The 20,704-nt window shown below is 44.6% G+C and overlaps 3 protein-coding genes across 6 annotated transcripts; 1 reads left to right on the forward strand and 2 right to left on the reverse strand.

Moving 5' to 3' along the window:
- Window positions 1-70: 70 nt before the first annotated feature.
- LOC105030271 (protein naked cuticle homolog 2) lies at window positions 71-11,517 on the reverse strand. Of its 4 annotated transcripts, XM_020050268.3 has the most exons (9): window positions 11,026-11,517; window positions 10,894-10,920; window positions 10,728-10,813; window positions 9,833-9,920; window positions 2,757-2,820; window positions 2,261-2,349; window positions 1,843-1,938; window positions 1,386-1,671; window positions 71-1,290 (listed from the first exon to the last, which is right to left on the reverse strand). In XM_020050268.3, the coding sequence occupies exons 1-9, from the start codon at window positions 11,119-11,121 to the stop codon at window positions 800-802; spliced, it is 1,323 nt and encodes a 440-aa protein (XP_019905827.1). In that variant the 5' UTR covers window positions 11,122-11,517; the 3' UTR covers window positions 71-799. The 4 variants fall into 4 exon arrangements, with proteins under 4 accessions (XP_019905827.1, XP_010902310.1, XP_019905828.1 ...); XM_010904008.5 differs by lacking the exon at window positions 9,833-9,920 and having other exon boundaries at window positions 2,216-2,349; window positions 2,757-2,844; XM_010904009.5 differs by lacking the exon at window positions 9,833-9,920 and having other exon boundaries at window positions 73-1,290; window positions 2,216-2,349; window positions 11,026-11,516.
- Window positions 11,518-11,835: 318 nt separating this feature from the next.
- On the forward strand, window positions 11,836-16,269 carry LOC105030269 (cation channel sperm-associated protein 4). Its single transcript, XM_020050265.3, has 11 exons — window positions 11,836-12,016; window positions 12,465-12,557; window positions 12,887-13,030; window positions 13,686-13,787; window positions 13,883-13,980; window positions 14,129-14,258; window positions 14,740-14,876; window positions 15,026-15,191; window positions 15,323-15,537; window positions 15,791-15,953; window positions 16,102-16,269. Exons 1-11 carry the CDS (start codon window positions 11,984-11,986, stop codon window positions 16,267-16,269), a joined length of 1,449 nt encoding a protein of 482 aa, XP_019905824.2. The 5' UTR covers window positions 11,836-11,983.
- On the reverse strand, window positions 15,986-19,085 carry gatad1 (GATA zinc finger domain containing 1). Its single transcript, XM_010904007.4, has 5 exons — window positions 18,640-19,085; window positions 18,358-18,480; window positions 17,386-17,445; window positions 17,101-17,284; window positions 15,986-16,960 (listed from the first exon to the last, which is right to left on the reverse strand). Exons 1-5 carry the CDS (start codon window positions 18,817-18,819, stop codon window positions 16,791-16,793), a joined length of 717 nt encoding a protein of 238 aa, XP_010902309.1. The 5' UTR covers window positions 18,820-19,085; the 3' UTR covers window positions 15,986-16,790.
- Window positions 19,086-20,704: the final 1,619 nt, after the last annotated feature.

Consider the following 20,704-nt stretch of genomic DNA (forward strand, 5'->3'; position numbering starts at 1 on the left):
AGCGATGCATACCAACATACTAAGGTCTGTTTTTGTTTGGCCCTGTTACACAGGATCATCATCAGTGTCCACTCGGAAAAGACAGATTAATTAATATGCTGATAAAGATCAAAGCAGTGGTGAGTCAGATGCTGAACTCAGTGATATTAATGGCTAGATAAACATTATACAGTAATTAGCTGCCAACTGTGTGTGTTCTGATTAGTTTATTTCCCCAGGACATTCAAGAGAAATTTTGGTTTTTTTTCCCATGGGAGAGAACACACCCGACACCCTCTGTGTATCACTTTATTGCTTCTTACAAACAGTTATTTCAATTGTTTCGACCAGAAAAAACGTATAGTGTGTTTTTCAGTTGACAGGCATCAACAATCACAAGCGAAATTACACCTTCATACAGTATCAAAATACAGGACAGTACAAAACCCATGCATTTCCTTCAACACATGGTTGCACCTGTATAACATTTTGCGGCTATTCATTCATAAGACTACATGGAAGTGGTGTTCTATAGAAAAACCTGAGAACAAATGTCAGTCCAGAGAGTTTCCGAAGGCGGGTAGCAATATTCAACTGCCAACACACAAACTCCGTCATCAGCACGAGGCATCAGTCGGCCTCTGCACAGAGTTGCTCGAATTCTTCAGTACTGCATGTGATGATGTCCTATAGCCCTATATACAACATGGAGGCCCATCTGACCAGGAATAACTCTGGGCCCTAATTATTGGTTAAAATACGGGGGGGGGGGGGGGGGTACATCTCTCAGTCTCTTTGTCCCTGAGTGGAGTTGCGGTATTCATGTTGGGGGTGGGTGATGGTGGTGATGATGATGATGGTGGTGGTGGTGTTCGTGGTGGTGTTCGTGCCTCTGAGCCAGGGGGGCCATTCCTCCAGGAGAGGCGGGCCGATTGGGCAGCGGCTCCCTCTCTCTCCATGGCTGAGCTACAGAACCCGGCTGCTGTAGGTGGCGGAGGGTTCTGGGAGGGGATCCGGCCTCTCTGCCCCTGGAGCGGAGCCTCCTGCTTTGGCTGTGCTTTAAGGGGATTTGGGGCTGTGGGGGGCGGTAACACACGGAGGGGAGGTGGCCATTGAGCTTGCTTGATTTACTCCCGCCTCCTCCCGCTCCTCCTCTTTCTCCACCCACTGCCTTGACTTGACTCCTGAGAGACCTGAGGAAGGAGATGCCCCTCCCTCGGGATTCAGTGTGGACGCAAGTCTCCCCCACCACCACTGGGTGGCGCTGCTGGTCTGAACTGGCTTCCATTCTAGGCTCCTGAGAGAGAGCATCTGCCGATGGCAGAGAACAAATGATGTTGTAATTGCATGCATGCTTTAGTGAGAGCCTAAAAAGTGTTGAAAATAACTGCTTGTTGTGTGCCTACCCGTGTCTTCAAACTTGGAGGAATAGTTCTCTATCCCGGCCAGGTCTAAGTAGTGGTTCCTGCGCTCTGTGTTTTCATCCATACAGTGAAAAGTCCTCTCTTGGCTGCCTGCCTCCTCCTCCTCCCGCTGGACCTCCTCCTTTCTCTGATCTCTTCGGCAGCTGCGGCCGGGGTTGCTGGAAGGGTCCACCACCAGTTTGACCCTCAGAGCCGTGTGGCTACAGGAGGGCTGCTTGGCCGACACTTTAACAACCTCCAAGATGGACTGCATGAGACTCGAAATATCCTGTCATACACACACACACGCGCGCGCGCGCGCGCATCACTTTCATGCACCACATCACTTTCAAGCACATGCACGTAAAACACGTATCATCGTACGCGCTAACACGCCACACACAATTATCCCAGCGTAGGAAATCAATAGGCAGGTTCCGTCGGCGGGGAGCGTTCGTACCTCGGTTTTGACTTTACCGATGTTGTCAAAGTCGTACAGTGTGAAGATCCATTCCTGTTGAGTATTACCCTCCTGCACCACGCCGTAGTCTCTACCCTGTTACCGTGAACAAACACAGCAGCATCTGCACTTAAATTATTTCGCCGAAGCTCATATCCAGTGCGACTTACGTGGGTAATGGGGTAACCGCCTTGCCGAAGGGGACAAAGACGGACTATTTATCGTCGTATAAATCATTTTGAACCTACGTTCTAAGCACGAGGAAATATGCTGGCCAATTACGGTAATCAAATTTCCCGCTTTACTGGAGATCAATTATGTGGGACATTGTTCGTACTTTCCCATTGCACTGGATATCGATTATGTGGCGCACCTTTTGTATCGGTAGTGCACAGTCGATAGGACAGAGGCCACTCACATCGACGTTGATATTCTTCCTCCTAGGCTCTCTGAATGGAACGTAGCTCCCGTTCGCGTCTTCCCCTCGCTTCTCTGGGGGCAGCGCCACTGCAAAACACACACACAGTATCCTCTCAGTCGTGAGCGGGGAGGCTTATTACGTCGACTCCATCTGTGGCTAACTGACTGATTTTTGATTCACGGACGACAATTATCCGCACACAATGTCGCACATTATTTTGGGATTCGGCCACTCGCATACAAATATAAGACACATGTCCTTTAACAAGGGCCATGCTTACTTGAGATATTAATCATACTGAATCAAGCAGCTGCCTCACTTCGGACGTCTATGAAGTTGAGGCTGTGATGTATACCAAATTGACAGTGCAACCACCCTTAATACCACTGAACGGTAATTACGAAAAATATATTTGAAAGAGCAGGTTTTGATGCTTTACATCTGGTGCTCCAGAGCATGCTGTCATACCGACGTGCCATGTTTCTCTACTTACCCCGCAAGGGGCATTTGTGTTCCGGGAGCCGTGGTTCTTTCACTCCCCCTCCCTGGCCAGACACCTGGAAAACGGCGGGAGAGAAGGACTGCAGATTGAGAATTAGTAGAGGAAAGAGTCACAGAAGAGGAGGGGGTTGGCATGTAAAGAAGGAAAGGGGAAACACAAGGAAGCGGTGAAAGAGACTTTGGGAGTGGGACATCTGGGGCCGATTGTTTCTTATCAACGGGGTGATTAATACTGCGAGAAATAAAACACCCCTGCTAATGCTCTCAGGTTCACCACAACTTCCGATAACAACAACGAGCCCAACGATATAGTATGTGTTTCTTAACTTATCTGATGGAATGCAGACCCAGGATATTCGCCTCTTAACACACAAAAACACACACACACAAAAGAAGCATTCCAATTGAATATTAACTAGCCAAGGACCAGAATTAATTCATTTCCATATTATAATGAAAGCTGAACCTCTTTATAGATAGGACATTTGATCTCCAGTGAGACAGAAGTGGTTCTCGAGCCGAGGCATCGGGGGATAAGCAGAGAACCCTGGAAATTTGTCGCGTGGAACCAAGTCAGGGCAGAAGGTCAGGATGTCATCATCCTGAACACAGGCGCCGCAGACAGATGTCTGACCTCTGTCAGGCTTCGGTTTCTCCTCCTACCTTACTAAGAGATAACATCTGCCAGTGGAGGGAGCTACTTCTGATATCAGAGTCGAGAATGGGCTGACATTTGCTCAGATCTTATTTCGGCATGGAATACATACATTGAAAAGAATCTGAAGACCAATGTCTCTTCTGCCTCATTCTGATAAGTTCTTAAAGAGGCGCTTCAACTACTGGGGGAAAAAAACGGCGATAGGATGGACGTCACGGTAACAGCAGCTGGCTTTGACATGACTCGAGCCAGTGAGAGGAAATTCATTAAGTCACTCTTGATCATGAAGTAATATCAACCGACGAGTTCCCGTATATGAGGGCAGAACCCGAGCACAGCATCTGGAACCAACACAGAATACAGGAGGAGACCATGTCTGAGAACCCACTGATTCTACAATGTATTTATGACGTCTGCGGGCTCAATTAAAAGGCTCAAGATGGATATTAACTTCAGCCACTAACTCCAATGTGTAGTTCTCGCTTGGCAAGCACACACACTTTGAAACTAGGTGTTCCATTGAACGACGCCGAGCGTGCTACTGGTGTTATCAAGGCCTATCGAGATCTGAGCAGAAGATATCCAACCCTCTTGTTGCAACATGTCAGGAAAGCCCTCCCTACAAAAGAGGACAGTGAAAGCACCGAAACCACTGTAACACCCTGTGCGTCTGACTCCTCACCGCAGATAGTGCCGGCACCCAGCTGCCCACAGCTCCGACAGATGCGAATGAGTAACAAAGCGCCAGTGGAGTCTGAGAGTGCTGTGTTGACAGATCACCCTGACTGCAGATGGCTTCACCCAGCATCTCGGGCCAAACCCCTGCCATCGGCCGCCACACTCTGCCTGCACCGGGGCCTTTCATCTGGGGTAGGGTTACCGACAGAGAGGGGAGGGGTGTGGGGGGGCTTTTCCTGCATTCAACTGGGTGTCACCAAGCTTGCATCCTGTCCCATCCCCCCTTTGGTTTGAGGCAAACAGAGCCCTGGGAAGAGAACAGTACAGGGCTTTGTTTTAATAAACTGTCTTCCTGTCAACCAATACCTGGACAGAGTGTTAATTGTTTCAAGGGACTGGAACTGCATGAGGACGGATAGTTGCTTCATCTCAGGAGAAATCAGCTTCAGTTCTACCTAATAGGAAGATACAGTCATGTGAAAAAGTAAGGAAACCCGATGGAAAGTTCCCTACATATTTGGACTTATGAATATGTTGTTATCTTCACTTCAACACTACAGACATGCTCGGGTTGCTTCAAGTCCCCCCACAGTATGTCAATAAACTTGAGATCTGGGCTTTGACTTGGCAATTCCATAGCTCTCCATTTCTTCTTTTTGAGACATTCTGTTATAGCTTTAATTTTGGGTTCTGGATCCTTGTCCTGTTGCCAGGTCTATGTTTGGTTCAGTTTCAGCTTTTTGACAGATGGCCTCACATTCTCCTCAGTACAATATGGAATTCATGGTTGAGTCAATGATGACAACTTGGTCAGATGGGGAGGCAGAAAATCAGCCCCAAACCATAATGCCATCACCTCCATGCTTTACAGATGGATTACGTTTTTTTCTGTCCAAAGGCAGTGTTTTTAGCAAATATGCCATCTGGAATTGTGGCCAAAAACTCCACCTTTAACTAATCTGTCCACAGCACCCTGATCCGGCAGTTTCGGTCTTTACCTAGATGTTGTTTGGCAAACTTCCATCATATCTTGATTTTGTTTTTGAAAGCAGAGGCTTCTTATTTCCTGACCTCCCATGTAGGCCATGTTCGTGCAGTCTCTTTCTGATACTTGACATGGACACTGATTATGGCAAGAGAGATCCCTTGATGTTACCCAGGTGTTCTTAAGATACTTCTAAGAGCACCTTTCAGTCAGCTCTTGGGATGTAAAAGAGACAACTTTCTAGGGGTTTAACTTTTTCAAATGACTTTTATTCACCCGAGGTTGGTATACAAGTTTATGTACACTACACACTGTAGTGTATTGGGTGTCGGAGTTGTTTTGTGTCTCAGGGATAGTTAACGTAATGCATAGAATAACCATTAAGAACTGCTCATTTTCAGATGCCTGGCCTTCCTCAAAGAAAGCAGATGTGAGTGATTTCTGGTGGAAGGGAAATGAGGGAGGGATTTGTGTTGGGCTGTGGTTGGGTGCGGAAACTTTGCAGGCCAGAAAGTCTGTACGGGTGGTTTGGTGCTAAAACTTACAGCTAATATCACAGAAAGAACAGACCTCTTTAGCATCCAGCACTTAGCTAGTTATAGAACCGGGCCTCTGGCCAATCACATCTGATGACCTTGAGGGTCGGAAAGCAGTGGAACCAGAATTGATCATTCTGGGTAGATGTGTCGAAAGGTTCTCACCATCCAAAGGAAACTGTAGTTTCCATCTTATTGTCTTTAGCGCCATTCTCCCTCTCCTCTCCCATCTCTGCAGTAACAGCACAGCAAACAAAGCTGTTTTCCAAAATCACTTGAAGGTCCGCCCAAGCAGATGAAACACTGAAGGGGAACAAGCCATTCTAACTATCCGATCCATGTTTTTGAAATCCCGAATCCCTGACATATATTTTGAAGGAGGGGATTTCTGCACAAACATGATCACATGTCCCACACCAATGAAAAAACAAATTGATACCTCTGGATCAACAAACAGAATAGAAACACCTTGGTGGAGACAACAGAAGTATTCCGTCTCCAAACAGTGGAGAATGACAGGCCCAGGTCTTCAAAACCACTTTAGAAATCAACACAGTAACTACCGTACACTGAAATATGATACCTGTGTGGTTGGTTGTATTTTAGCAGCCAATTTTTCTACTTCTAATGTTTTTATTGTAGGCAGTATTTACACATTATACACTCTGTGGCTTACGTATTTGGGCTTTACATGATCCAGACCTGCCTTTGACAAACAGGGTTGAAAATTAACAGGGCCTTTGTTATTCCATCAGGTGAGACTGTCAACTCTGACTCCTGGGTCACTGTCATTTAAATGTTGAAAGGCAGTGTCAATATTTAAGTTTAATTACACTGCAAGTATGAAATAGTTTAAGATCCTGTTCAAAAAAATTATGTGTCCTTTTGTTTTTTTAAGATTTATAACACAAAATTAGCAGGCTGACTAGGTATCTGTGAATACCTCAGCAACAAGGGGCTTCTGGGGTATGGTACCCTGCCAATATACCATGGGGCTGTATCCAGGCACTCTGTGTTGCATTGTGCCTACACTGTAAACCCCATTGTCCCCAAAAACATTTGGGGAATTGTTTTGTAGTTATTACTCAAACCAATTAACAGGGTCCAAATTTGAGTTGAATAAGTTTAAAACAATTGTGTGATATACTAAGTCACACCTTTAAGATTATTTCCGAGAATGCATTGCCCTTTCCAGTGAACTCTACAGTGACCACCCATGAGTTTATATATTATCAGCAGAGACATGGTTATTGAACTAATTAATTTCTAATCCTTTGTCGTTCATATTAGTTCCTGAAAAATGTTGAACTGTTATACTTCACCCATATGGCTTTATTTTGCATAGTGAAGTGGCCAGAAAGTCAAGGTTGATACTTTACTAGGATTCCTTGTGAATTTTCAAAAGAATCCTAGCATCTATACGTAGGTTTCTGGAAAACCTGGGAACTTTCCCAGAACTGTGCAAGGGAAGGGTTATTCCTGTTGGAATCCAGCCTTTAGTTTTAACAGGAAGATGGAATTTTTATTTAATTGGAATAATAATTCTAGTAATGGTTGCAATAAAAAATATATAAATTCCAAAAAAGGTGGGACGCTGCGTAAAATGCAAATAAAAACAGAATTCAACGATGTGCAGATCATTTATCCCTGTATTTCATTGAAAATAGTACTAAAACAACATGAAATGTTTTATTGTTTTTGGTGAAAAGACATGCCCATTTTGAATTTGATGCCAGCAACACGTTTCAAATGAATTGTGACAGTTTTGAAAGTGAAATGTATTCCAATTCTTGCTTGTCAAGTACTACAGCTACTCAACAGTTCAGGGTCTCTTGTCGTATTTTCGATTCATAATGCACCAAATGTTTTCAATAGGGGAAAGGTCTGGAATGAGCTTGGGCCTGGAGAAGGCGGCGGCGGTTCTGGATCTTGTGTATATATGGTTTCTTCTTTGCATGGTGGAGTTTTAGTTTGCATTTGTGGATGCAGCGACGTACAATGGCTTTCGGAAGTGTTGCTGAGCCCATGTAATGATTTCCACTACAGAATCGTGGCTGTTTTTAAAGCAGTGCCGCCTGAGGGCCCAAAGATCACGACCATCCAATATTGGTTTTCGGCCTTATCCCTTGCATACAGAGATTTCTCTGGATTATCTGAATCTTTTAAAGATATTATGTACCATAGATGATGAGATCCCCAACCTCTTTGCAATTTTACGCTCTCAGTTTTTCACAGAGTGGTGAACCCCTCCCCATCCTCTCTCGAATGATCTTTTAATACCCAATCATGTTACTGACCTGTTGCCAATTGACCTAATTAGTTGTGTGATATTCAACCAGGTTTAGTTTTTTTATCATTACACAACTTTTCCAGTCTTTTGTTGCCTCTCACAACTTTTTTTGAAACGAGTTGTTGGCATCAAATTCAAAGTGGGCATATAGTTCTCAAGAAACAATAAATTGTCTCAGTTTCAACATTTGATATGTTGTCTTGGTACTATTTTCTATTGAATATAGGGTTTAAATGATTTGCACATCATTGCATTCTGTTTTTATTTACATTTTACGAACTGTCCACACTTTTTTGGAAAAGGGGTTGTACAAGACTGGAATTCTTTAGAAAAATGTATGTTTGATCTTTGTTTACCCAAGATGAATCAATAAATCAATGTACACACAAAAAAGGCTACAAAATAGCAACCTGCAGTAAAACATACTGGCAATTTTTTTTTGGAAAACTCAGTATCACCTAAACACTTGAAGCCATTCGTAACATAACTTCACACAACTTTGAGTTAAACTAACTAGAGGTATTTGAGTACAAAGTGCCTCGGGGTTAACAGTGTTGGTACATCCCTTAGCTGTCCTATTCTGGCTACATACCACACCACCTTGTGCCTTATTACTCAAGTACAGTATACTACAGTTTAGTAGAAATAACAAGTTGTATTTTAAAGTCAGCAGTACTACTACAGCAAAGTCTGCAAGAACACTGCAGTGAACAGCACGTCCAGTCCAAAACGTTTAGCTACTGTTTGTTTTGAATGAATGTCGGATAAACATGCAACTCCCTCGAAGAAGTAAAAATATAGGACCTGAGACCGCAGCGCGCGCGCGCACACACACACACACACACACACACCCACAGAGGATATAAAGCAAACACACAAAACATACACAACACACAGACATTCCTTTTGATGTGGAGCACCGAGAAGAGATGGGGAGAAGGAGAGGGGGAATTCCTCCAGGACTAACAGTGGACTCTTTCAGCAGTGTGGGTGAAGGAGACCCTTGGCTGACAAGGTCTATGACCTGAGGCTATCGCATGGGACACAAAAGACTGGTGTTACTGCAGGGCCCAGGTCACCCCAACAGAGATATCACAGGGGTGAAATAACTCAATAAATGATATACTCCATCGTTTCGTCTTTTTTCAAGCGTTCTATTAGATTAGATTATCATGCAGTACAACCAACAGACCTACAGTAGTTTAGCGTAATGTTGGATGAACTGATAATTAAGTATCGTTACTGAATGAATATAAGAAAGATCAAGTCAGCCAGGCACAAACATAACGTGGCCAGACCAAGAAGATAGTACACCACCACAATATATACTGCAGCTAGCTAAGCCTCAGCTGACGGTTACGTAAACAGTGGTGTCATTAAACTGCTAATGGTGAGCCTGGAAAACAGAATAACGGGAACGAGTGAAGTGCCATTAAAAAGACGAGGAGGACGTTGGTCTCATTAGTGAAACCTGGCAGGCTCTTCCTCGCTTTCCTAATTACCGTCTCCGGAGGCAGCACCGCTAGGCTAACACTACATAAACACCTCAACAACCCTCACCACCGCCATGACTTCAGAATGTCACCACCGCGCAGGCATTCCGAATGTCTCTAATTGGTACTTCCAAGTGCTCGAAACATGTAGCCTGTCATGTGCAGCGAGTGCTGCTTACATTCTAGCGGAAAAAAGCGGAGCAGTGAGCGAGGCGACGTCGTACAGGACTCTCACGCCACACAACCCCCGACTCGTTACTGTATAATTGGAAGCACAATGTCTACAAGTGAGGGCTGTCTGCCCACCAGCAGATACCCCATACCGCGTTCCAACCCCCCTCCCCCCCAATCTACACACCCCTCAGTCGCCCTCCCTACAGATTTTCTCCCAGTACAGCTTGTCTCTGTTGCAGTCAGAAAACCAGTACCAGATGTGTGGTTTTGCTGTGGCGGCAGTGAAAGATCCCGCTGTTCTGGACGTCGGCCATATGCATTTCACAAAGACATGACAGCCTCCTTTAACAGAGAGAGAGACCAACATAAGAAGCAGGGGGAAAAAGAAAGAGAACTCCAACACCTTTCATGTCTCTAGCTTGGCTTTGAGCTTAGCTTGTACTGTTCCATGATCCAGTGGTAATCTTGCCTTCGCCACGATTGTGAGTGAGAGGGAGGAACACGTCTGGCTAGTTTATCATCCGGGACTGGGGCATACCCGGACCGAACCGCAGTGTGAACACCTGTGAGTGCAGACTCAACGTGGGCCAGCCATTATCGCTTCATACAACTGATGAATGAACCAGAAAGATAACATAAGAGACGACGCGTTGATCTCAAAGCCTGTCGACGTGGTATAACACTATATTCATCGTTTACAATGCTGTTTCCTCCCTTTGTCTAAAACAGATCCTGTGTGAATAAGTAGGCTAATACACAGACTTTATCTTTGGATTATGGTTCTAAGCCCCTCTGCTTCGACAGACCCCGTTCCACATGCAGTTGCTGCGTCACACGGCTCCAGCACTCTGGTTCTTGTTAGCGTCATTATCCAAGTTCAAGCCTATCGCTTTAATGACACACATGTGTTCGGGTTTTCTTTTTCCATTTACAGGCTTTTCTGGGCCAGAGAGTGCCAGAAGCAAAACTATCACGTGAATGACCCAAGGAGGGCTTCCAGCCCCCACACGCAGTACGATACATTTATATATGGTTAGTGATGAAGGTGTCGAAAATGTTGGAGAACTCAGTTTCAATTTTCTCTCACTCTGTGCACCTGCACATAAATAAAATGTATCAATATAGTGGGGAACATGCATGTCACTATACCTGCTCGATTCTGATTTTGTGGGTATGAACGCCGGTACGTTCCAGTTCCCTCTGACAGGTGAGCACATTAGCAGCAAAGGTACCACCTGCAATGAACAACACAATAAGTACTCAATTGCATGACACTATATTCGGGAGAAATACGTTTTCTAAACGGGAAACTTACCTTCGGGATTTTCTCGGCGTTTACATACTATCCAAAGTATGCATAAAAAGGAAAAAGGAAAGAAAAGACTGTTACAATTGTGTTATTAAGGGAAATAAAGAAACCAAAACTAAACTAAAGATCGATTCTTACCATGTTTTGATTGGAGTTTGCCCATATTTTGTGGTGTTTCCTCTCGTGCCTGGACCCATTCATTTGCGCTTTGATCCAAACATCATCATCTCCCATTGATAACAAATAGAGCTGTATCCTCGCTGAACGTGTCGATAATTAAAACATGTCATTAAGTTATTAGATGGTTGAGATCTGCCACAGTTTGTTGAGGCAGACGAAAGGTCCGAAACTTTGGGAAAGCGCAGCACAACTATGTTGGACAGAGGAAACTTGCCGAGCTTATTATGGAAAAGAAACGAACAATCCCCGGAGGATACAGCACCTTCTACAGGCCATTAGATGAACATTTGTTCCCCTAGCTAACCCGGGATGTTCTGAGCACCCCACGAGTTAGTGCCATGGTGATATAGAGCATGCATCATGTTTCTATGTAGCCTAAGTCAACATACAATAAGAGCCCTTCATTGCACACACTTTCATTTTTTAATATCCTTAATTGAAACCATAACTAGCCTATACGGTAACGCACCCCCACTAATGTCTTCATAAAAGCGGAAGGATGGTCGTGGAAAATTGTCAGTTTAATAATGATTAAAAAAAAACGACTTCATCAAAACTATGTAACTACAGTCTATAATCATGTTTCGAATCATATATGCACGAATAAATGCCACTGTGATGTCTGCATAATTTGTGCGTGGACTGTCGACTAAATTGCTTCACAACGCAGCTTCAGTCAATGGACAATGTTCAGAAACCTTTGACGAGCGCTAGTTCGGAAGACCTCATAACCGCGCAACAGGTAATACTGAAGCTTCCAATTACGCGTTGCTCGATTATGATACCTGTCTTCTGGAACGAGCATATTCTGGTGCAAGATATCCTTAAGATTCATTACAATGTTGGTGAGAAACGCTTTAAATGGGTACCTATAGAATTTACCTGAAAAATAATTCAAGAGTAAAAGCCAGAAAACATGGATTACAGGAAACGACTGAGAATCCTACAGGTAGGTCATAACTCCAACAGTATGTTAGTGATTTGAAGGTCAGGCAGATTCCCTCTGAAGTAGCCCCATAACCCAGTGAAACAAAAATCTAATCAAAATGAATATAAAATACTTGTGTGATTTACACCCCTGGTTTACCATGACAATGTATAATGTACCAGTTCTTTGACCAGTAAGATATATACAATACTGCATAATACCATAATAAATAAATAAATATGAAGTTCACGGAGTCCCTGACAGTGTGGACTGAGGCAGTTGCATCATCTGCCTGACGGTAATGTATAGTGGATCCCCGTGGATGTAATGGCCAAAGCTCATTGACCTAACTCTTACATCATGTCCTCTATATATTTTCCCGTATATTGTAGTGTACATCTTATTACACTGTCCGTTACAATTCTATACCGAATAACACGTTTTTTGCGGCTTCCAATGACTGCCTCAGCGGGCGTCGGAAAGTGTCGGAGGGAGGTGGTCCATGCTGGAGGGAGCCGAGGAGCCGGACGTGATTAACATCAGAGACATCACCCAGCAAAAGGTTCATAGGCGTAACCTAATGAGTTTTAATTGACCCGATGCATTCTAGAGCCAGTGATGTGTCAGGAGAGACATAGCTACAATATTTAGCCTATTTCAGAGTTGATCACAGAGGTATTTTGGCTAATCAGTGGAGGTGCAGATCATTTGTTTAAAACGGGCCCAATGAATTACTTTAACGTCCTGATCATTTATCTAGAGTCTGAAGCAAACAGTTTTCATTACTAATATTGGTATGTCAGCAGAATATTCAATTGTCCTCATTGGCTCATCCAGATGAGAACAGGATTCCTAATAACAATGACGACCTCTTAACTTTACGCTCTGTAGGACGACTCGGACGCCGTGGATTACGTCTCCCACGTGCTCGTGGGTGAGCTGCTGGAGCACTTCCTGTTCAGACTCCTCATGGTCACTGTCATTGTCAGCAACTGCATCATCATAGCCTTCCAAACCAATGACGTCACCGCCAAGGCAAGTCGCTCGTTCTTGGTTGGGATTCTTTAAAATCCGACCAATTTGTCTTGTTCGGCCCAGTGCCAAGGCCCGGACGGAAGGGGGATATATTTTACCACTGAGCAAAGTGACGTTGAAAAGACGTCTTACAAATTGGTTAATCCGCCCCCCCCCCCCCCCCAACACACACACACACACGTTTTGTGGGGCAGTGATTCTTTTGACTATAGTGGTAAATGCTGCCCCTGCACTTCGGCACCATGTAAAAACACACAAATAATTCCTTTCATTAGGCTTTATTTAGCGGTTATAAAAATAAGCAAATCCTTTACACAGCAGTTCGCCTACTTGCATGCATTGTAGAAACTACTATTGGCTGCCAAACATACTTTTCCGACTGGTCATTTGTTGTGACATGGGAGATTTAGAGACACCCATCAATGATCTTGAATGTCATACAGTGAGCAACTGACAACTCCGTGGGACAGTAAATGTATAATTTCCCAAGCGTTAACCTTATAGAAAGCCAAATAAGGCTAGCCAAAACAAATATTCACAAGCCTCTCTGTACAGAGTGCAGCAAGCGAACAGTGTGCATCGTGGCATGAAGGATGCCACTCTCTAAAACAATTAACACAAACTGAAACGGAACGCATCATTTCCCCGTTTGCAGAGGTACGACACCGCGTTCAGCATCTGCGAGTGTATTGTCCTCACCGTCTTCATCTGGGAGATCCTGGTCAAGTGGTATTATGGCTTCAGTGTTTTCTGGAAGGTAACGCCTGGCCTTTGGATCTGACACAACTTATTACTCACTCTGTTCTTCTCCTGTCACATGGTCAATAACCCCCCCCCCCCCCCATCTTTCAGAATGGCTGGAATGTCCTGGACTGCTTGGTCACGTTGGCTCTTATACTCGGACCCCTGATGTTTCCACAGGGCGGGGCTAGTTTGCTGAAGGTCACCAGGTAAACGACCTTTTAACCCCTCCGGAAACCCCGACCCTTCCGCCGACATCGCCGCAGAAACGACGGCCCTCGCCACGCTGGTTTCCATCCGCGCGTCAAGCGGTTGTGTTGAACGTCAACGCCGCCTTACTTGCCGTTTGTGTTCCAGGGTGTTACGAGTCAGCCGGTGTGTCCGGGTCTTCGCCTCCGTGGAGGGCGTGGCCGTGATGATCTCCGTCATTACGCAGTCCCTCCCAGACATGGCCAACATCTCCATCCTCCTTGCCGTCATCATGATGGTAGGTGTTGTCGCATACCTGTGTCTTCGAATGAGAAGACGGGCTTTAATAATAACATGTTCCAACCAGGCCCCAGTTGGAACTCAAGTGGAGTATTTTATATTTCTGCTTACTGCTACGGCTTTAGGTGAGACGGTCTTACAGGGTCCCCCCATGAGACCAAAGACGTACAATCAGTTTCTCCAAGTGGGACGTCTGTTCTGTTACCCTGTGTTGGTGTCTGGTGTCCCAGTTAATCCGTTGTGTCAGCACAGACAGAAGAAGACAGGCCACCCCTCAGAGTCTGTTTCCTCTCTAGGTTTCTTCCTACTTTGGGACCCTACAAGGGACTTTTTCCTAGCCACTGCGTCAACTGTTGTTGTTTGTTCTTTGGGGTTCCAGACTGGGTGTCTGTAAAAGCAGTTTGTGACAGCTGCTTATGTGAAAAGGGCTTTATAAAATAAACCTGACTGATTAATGACCCACCTGTGTCTGTCACCAGGGGTTTGCAGTGTTTGGTGTGACCCTGTTCAGCGCTGCCGTCCCTTCAGCTTTTGGTGACCTGGCCTCAGCTCTCTATACCCTCTTCATTTGCATCACCCAGGACGGATGGCACAGCATCTACTTGGAGTTTCAGGAGTAAGAGACACAGTGTTTCCACTCATCTGGCTCTTACGATGTGCATCCTTGGATTGGGTTTTGTTTAAAGCAAGATAAGTCGTTTTCTTTGCAGTGAAAATGTGTATATGCCCACACTACTGTATTTTGTCCTGATGCACTCTGCACAGTACTGATGAAGGGCTGTGGTATGGAGCGTCTCTGTACTTCTTCATCTTCCTCACTGGTGGAGCTTTCATCTTCGCCAACCTCCTCGTTGCCGTGGTTACCACCAACCTGGAAATGGTTGTGATCGACTCTGACAACAAGAACTCCAACGACTGTTCGCTGGCAGCGGTCAGTCCCCCCCCCCAAACTGTTTGTTGTCATGTTAGTGTTTTTCCGGGCACTGTTAATACCCACCCCCCGCGTTCTAGCAGCCCTAGAAATCATTACAAACATTTCAACCCCCCCACCCTCTTTCACAGCTGATGCAAGAGGACACAGAAGGCTTAAAGGACGAAGGGATTATCCATGTTGAGGAAGTGGTGACCAAAACCGATATGACCCGGCGTCAGAAGCCCTGGAGGGGCACCTGCCTGGAGAACCTGACCATGGACACCTTTGAGGAGTTGGTCCTGGTTATGTCCGCTATACAGAAGAACATGGCTGCCTACAGAGAGATACAGCAAGAGCTGGGGAGGTAGTGTAACAAACCCTGTCCTCTCTAGCTCCTATGGCATGTTCCTTTTTCTCCCCCAATACAATAATTAAGTCACTCAAAAATTACCCTTTTACATTATAGTAATATAGCTGATGCCCTTACCCAGAGCAACTTACAGTAGTACTGAGTGCACACATGTCCAACCTGGTCCCCCATGGGAATCAAACCCCACAACAAGTGTCTCGCTCCACTGGCTGAGCTGTACAGTTAAATACAGTCTGCCGATCCGCAGAATAGTAGAGGAGGTGCATGGCCTGTCGTTCAACGCCGAGCAGGAGCAGGAGGTGATACTGAGAGACCAAATGGCCTGGACCCTCCAGGACAACCTGCTGATGAATGACATCGCCACCGGCCGAACTGGAGACATGCTGTCCACCCTCATCACCCTGGAGAAGGTGTGTGTGTGAGGGGGAGGGGGGGGGGGTGACCACAGCCCTCTGTTCCACATGCCAATATAGCCCGTCAGTCACCTCTCCTGGGATGGCGCACAAACTTGAAGCTCTGTGTTCTGGTGAAAACGTCACTTGTGCCTCTGCGTTTCAGGCCCACGTCATAGATACGAACACGGCGACCCCCCAGCTGTTCCGGAAAGGCATGCGCCACACCGCAAGGAGGCTGTCCATGGACAGCCAGCCGCACCTGGCGTCTACGTCCACACACCAGGACACCGGGCACAGTGACACCGCCGGCTCAAACCACAGCGCCAGCTGAACACGCCGCTCCGCAGGAACCCCTTGCTATGTCCCAAACAACCAGGCTTTACCGATTAACCGACCGCATGGATGAATCAGAACTGCACACATTTCGTCTCGCAAAACCACATTGGCCATAACTGGACAGCAAGGGGCGGGGCTGGGGAGATTACAATGTAGCTGCCAATAAAACAACACCCTCTTCAGAAATGTTTTTGCTGTCTTCAGAACATCCTAAATTGGTCTCAATCCAATTCACCTCACACGTTCTATGAAAGCCTTCGCATTTTCAACCTTTATTACAGAATACAAAAAAAAATCCCACAGGGTCCATTCTTGTACTGTCCAAGATGTGACAGGTGGACTTTTAATTCAGAAGGGTTTGTAATTATCCAATTACAAACATAGACTCCATATTCAAAGATGAATAATGTGCGTCTCAAGACAGTATATTACTTAAATTGCACGTGTCCGTTAGCAAACTAACAGAAAAAGTTTATATCCTCACAATAAATGGCCCAGCGGGCAGTTGCCAAAAGGTTATTTGATAGCCATGGCCGGCGTGGGTCCGATATGGGTCCAGATGTATCCCTTCTCTGGACGTACAGGAGTGGTGGGGAAGGGACAGCTTCTGGACTTGAAGTACTCTGAAGGGGCGTGGCATACAAAATCCAAGTACTCCATCTTCCTGGGGAGGTCCTCCTCCGGACCTACAGAAGACCTCAGATTATTCAGACAATCGGTAACAGAAACATTATCGGGCGGTCCCGAGGTCAGCAACATTAAATTCACATGTGTGCTCAAATTCAAATAAAAAAAATGAAAACTTGAAAATGAAACCATCGCTCACCGACAATGTACGTGCCAGGATCAAACCGATCCTTGGGGCTGGCCTGGGTTGGTATCAACCAAGTTAATGCTGCACTCTTCTCACAGTACTGGTCCTGGACAAAACCTCGGATCTGGGCATAATACGGTCTCCCATCATCCTCGTCTGTTACTTTGATGACGTCCCCTATTTGATAATACACACCCTGTAAAAGTGTTGGGGGGAAAAAAGAAAATTTGACAGGTTTCCATATCTGTCATGTTAGTATATTGTAAGGAAATAGTTACGATGGGAAAGCCAGCGTACCTTAAAAAATACTGAATCGGATGTGATGATCGTGGACACCGATTCTGGTGCTTTGATTGGCTGTGGAAAAAATTGTTTAGGAGAGCTTGGATTAACAGTACATTCATTTCAATTCACTTTTTTGCTTGCACCCGTTTCTCTCAAACCCTATTGTGGAAGTAATCAGAGTACCATTAGGGACCCGAATGCTATCTAAGAACTGACAGTGTATGTGTCCATCTATTTTATGTTCAGCCATGATTGTGCTTTTTTTTTTTTAGGACAGTGGGGAAACACAGATGTTTTATTCTGAAAGAGCTGCGAGCTGGATTCTAACCCATACCACAGTGGTACATGTTTATGCTGCTGAGCCATTCCAGGGCAGTAAGGACGTCATTGTTGACCTGTTTTGCACTCTGCAGTGCAAGATAGTTCCAGGATTAATTAAGACCTTATAAACAGGGTTTTCGAAGTACTTCATAATATTTTGGGGAATCATTTTTATTGGAAGTTAGTTTTTGCACCCTGTTATTTTCTAAAATCATAATATTTACATATGTTGGAGGGTAGCCTGTGATCTTTCCCAATGATGTAGGGCCCAAGGGTAAACATATAGTTCTGGGACCCGGCTCTTTCAGCAAAGAACTCTCTCTTCTTTCTTTTAACACAAATTATAATAAAGCTAAATAGAGATCAATTAGCTTGATTTTTTTAGTCTAGGAATTGGCTTAATCTGTGTCTGTCAAACCAGGCCACAGTTTATCAACCAGGTCAGCTTTTAAATTGTATGTTATATCTACTGTCAAACGTTTTTAAACATGATTTGAAGATATATTTGTCCCTTGAAGGTTTAGTTATTCAGTTCTAAAGTCACAATCTGACCACTACTACCGAAAAAAGTATTCCGTTCAAATGGATTAACCCTTTCAAACTGTCTGACATCTGGCAGGAAAAATATATCACAATTGCCACCTGAACCAATTAAATACTTACATTTTTTAACTTAAAAATATGTCTTCTCCCTTTGCCTTTGGTAGACACCTTTTTCTCAGAGGCAGGGGCTTTGTACTTGGTGCTCCTCAGCCGCGCTGATCTCCTGTGGATCTCTTGTTTAGACTGTAGGCAATGTGTTGAATCAACATTACTCTCCATCAATGTGAATACAAGTAATATAATTTATATATTGTCTTGCAAATAGAAGAGTATTAGTTACAACCACTGGAGTACATTACACAGCAGCCTATCTATGACGATGTACTCAAAACGACAACAAACCTGCTTGCCCCCGCCATTATTCTGTTGCGTGTTTGAGGACGCCGAGGGTCCAGACGGTCCACTACCAATGCTCTTTCCCGTGCAATTATTGCACAAGATCTCTCCTTGATTTCCCTTTTTCCACATAGACGATGAGTTTGTTTTGCAGACAGCGCAACATGGTTTCAAACCCAGCGGCATGTTGAAAAACGAACACAAAATAAATCCAGATGCTAGCTGTTTAGCTATTCTGCTAACTTATTTCTTGTTAGCAACATCAGAAAAAAACTAAAATAAGCTCAATGCAAAAAAGGAGCTCGTTGTAGACAGGCCAGATAATGAGATACAATATGAAGATAATATAAAACCAGCAATAATCAATATATACCTAAAGAAACAACACAAACACCCGACCATACATTAATTTAATGTTTTCTTTCCGTTTGCTAGTGGGGACCACAAGGGCAAAGTTTATTATTGCGCCACCTACTGCGTTGGAGTGTATCTAAATGTATCCACGGGCATGTTGATGTAGGAAATTGACGAGTGTGTCCAGAAGATAATTCTCATTAGTCGTTAATTTAACCATGGACATTTTAAATATAAGTAAAATGTTGATGCAATGTATACGTTCAATGATATGTCTGTGTGACAAATTGTGTTTTACTGTCATTTTCGGGTTTCAAAAAGCACCAAAAAGTGATGATACAAAAAAGGACCTTGGAATTGAGTTGATGTGACAGTGTGTAGAAAAGTAGTGAAGGACTCTACAGCCATTAAGGATGAATCCCAAATCCACCCTGACCACTACATGCTTGCTTGGAGTGCCCTCAATGGTCACGTGTGGCTGACGAAACTCAAAGGGTGCTTTCCGCAGAATAGCTAGGTGTTTCATAAACGCATCAACTTGCAGGTGCAAAGGGTCTAATTTGTCCCAGCCCCCTTGACATTTTCTGTTCACTCAGCTTTGGGACAAATCGCAGGGGCACGTGTGAACATGCCAATGTCAGTCAGACATTGGAGGATGGAGTAAACACTATTATTCCACTATCACTGAAGATATTTTATGACCATTTTCTCATTACAATGCAGAATTCCACATTTAGCCCCTTTAAAGAACAACAGAGCAGAACTAGGAAATGTAAGTGCAGGTTTTGTTTTTGTCTTTGTTGTTGTGGGATAATTTAGTTGTAGGCTTAAAACAAATTTTAAATGCATTAACTTGAATCCTTTTGCCTGAATTACTGCAACAATGCGGCATGGCATTGAGTCGATCAGTCTGTGGCACTGCTGAGGTGTTATGAGAGCCCAGGTTGCTCTGATAGTGGCCTTCAGCTCTTCTGCATTGTTGGGTCTGGCATATCGCATCTTCCTCTTCACAATACCCCATAGCTTTTCTATAGGGTTAAGCTCAGGCGAGTTTGCTGGCCAATTAAGAACAGGAATACCATGGTCCTTAAACCAGGTACTGGTACCTTTGGCACTGTGTGCAGGTGCCAAGTCCTGTTGGAAAATTAAATCTGCATCTCCATAAAGTTGGTCAGCAGCAGGAAGCATGAAGTGCTCTAAAACATCCTGGTAGACGGCTGCGTTGACCTTGGACCTCAGAAAACACAGTGGACCAATACCAGCAGATGATATGGCACCCAAAACCATCACTGACTGTGGAAACTTTACACTGGACTTCAAGCAACGTGGATTCTGTGCCTCTCCTCTCTTCCTCTAGACTCTGGGACCTTGATTTCCAAAGGAAATGCAAAATGTACTTTCATCAGAGAACATAACTCAGCAGCAGTCCAGTCCTTTTTGTCTTTAGCCCAGGCGAGATGCTTCAGACGCTGTGTCTTGTTCAAGAGTGGCTTGACACAAGGAATGCGACAGCTGAAACCCATGTCTTGCATACGTCTGTGCGTGGTGTTTTTTGAAGCACTGACTCCAGCTGCAGTCCAATCTTTGTGAATCTCCTCCACATTTTTGAATGGGTTTTGTCTCACAATCCTCTCCAGGGTGCGGTTATCCCTATTGCTTGTACAGTTTTTTCTACCACATCTTTTCCTTCCCTTCGCCTCTCTATTAATGTGCTTGG

The sequence above is a fragment of the Esox lucius genome, chromosome 10 (genome assembly GCF_011004845.1).
Source record: "Esox lucius isolate fEsoLuc1 chromosome 10, fEsoLuc1.pri, whole genome shotgun sequence".
NCBI classification, from domain to species: Eukaryota; Metazoa; Chordata; class Actinopteri; order Esociformes; family Esocidae; genus Esox; species Esox lucius.

Excerpts from the sequence above, each read along its gene's own strand:
- LOC105030271 (XM_020050268.3), bottom strand. The coding sequence starts at position 11,121 with ATGGGAGATGATGATGTTTGGATCAAAGCGCAAATGAATGGGTCCAGG. Across the intron at positions 10,921-11,025 it reads CAAACTCCAATCAAAACATG|TATGTAAACGCCGAGAAAAT; the intron begins GTAAGAATCGAT and ends TACTTTGGATAG. Across the intron at positions 10,814-10,893 it reads ACGCCGAGAAAATCCCGAAG|GTGGTACCTTTGCTGCTAAT; the intron begins GTAAGTTTCCCG and ends TGTTCATTGCAG.
- LOC105030269 (XM_020050265.3), top strand. The coding sequence starts at position 11,984 with ATGGATTACAGGAAACGACTGAGAATCCTACAG. Across the intron at positions 14,877-15,025 it reads ATCTACTTGGAGTTTCAGGA|TACTGATGAAGGGCTGTGGT; the intron begins GTAAGAGACACA and ends CACTCTGCACAG. Across the intron at positions 15,538-15,790 it reads ATACAGCAAGAGCTGGGGAG|AATAGTAGAGGAGGTGCATG; the intron begins GTAGTGTAACAA and ends GCCGATCCGCAG.
- gatad1 (XM_010904007.4), bottom strand. The coding sequence starts at position 18,819 with ATGCCGCTGGGTTTGAAACCATGTTGCGCTGTCTGCAAAACAAACTCA. Across the intron at positions 17,446-18,357 it reads ATATTTTTAAGTTAAAAAAT|CCAATCAAAGCACCAGAATC; the intron begins GTAAGTATTTAA and ends TTTTTTCCACAG. Across the intron at positions 17,285-17,385 it reads CCGATTCAGTATTTTTTAAG|GGTGTGTATTATCAAATAGG; the intron begins GTACGCTGGCTT and ends ACACTTTTACAG.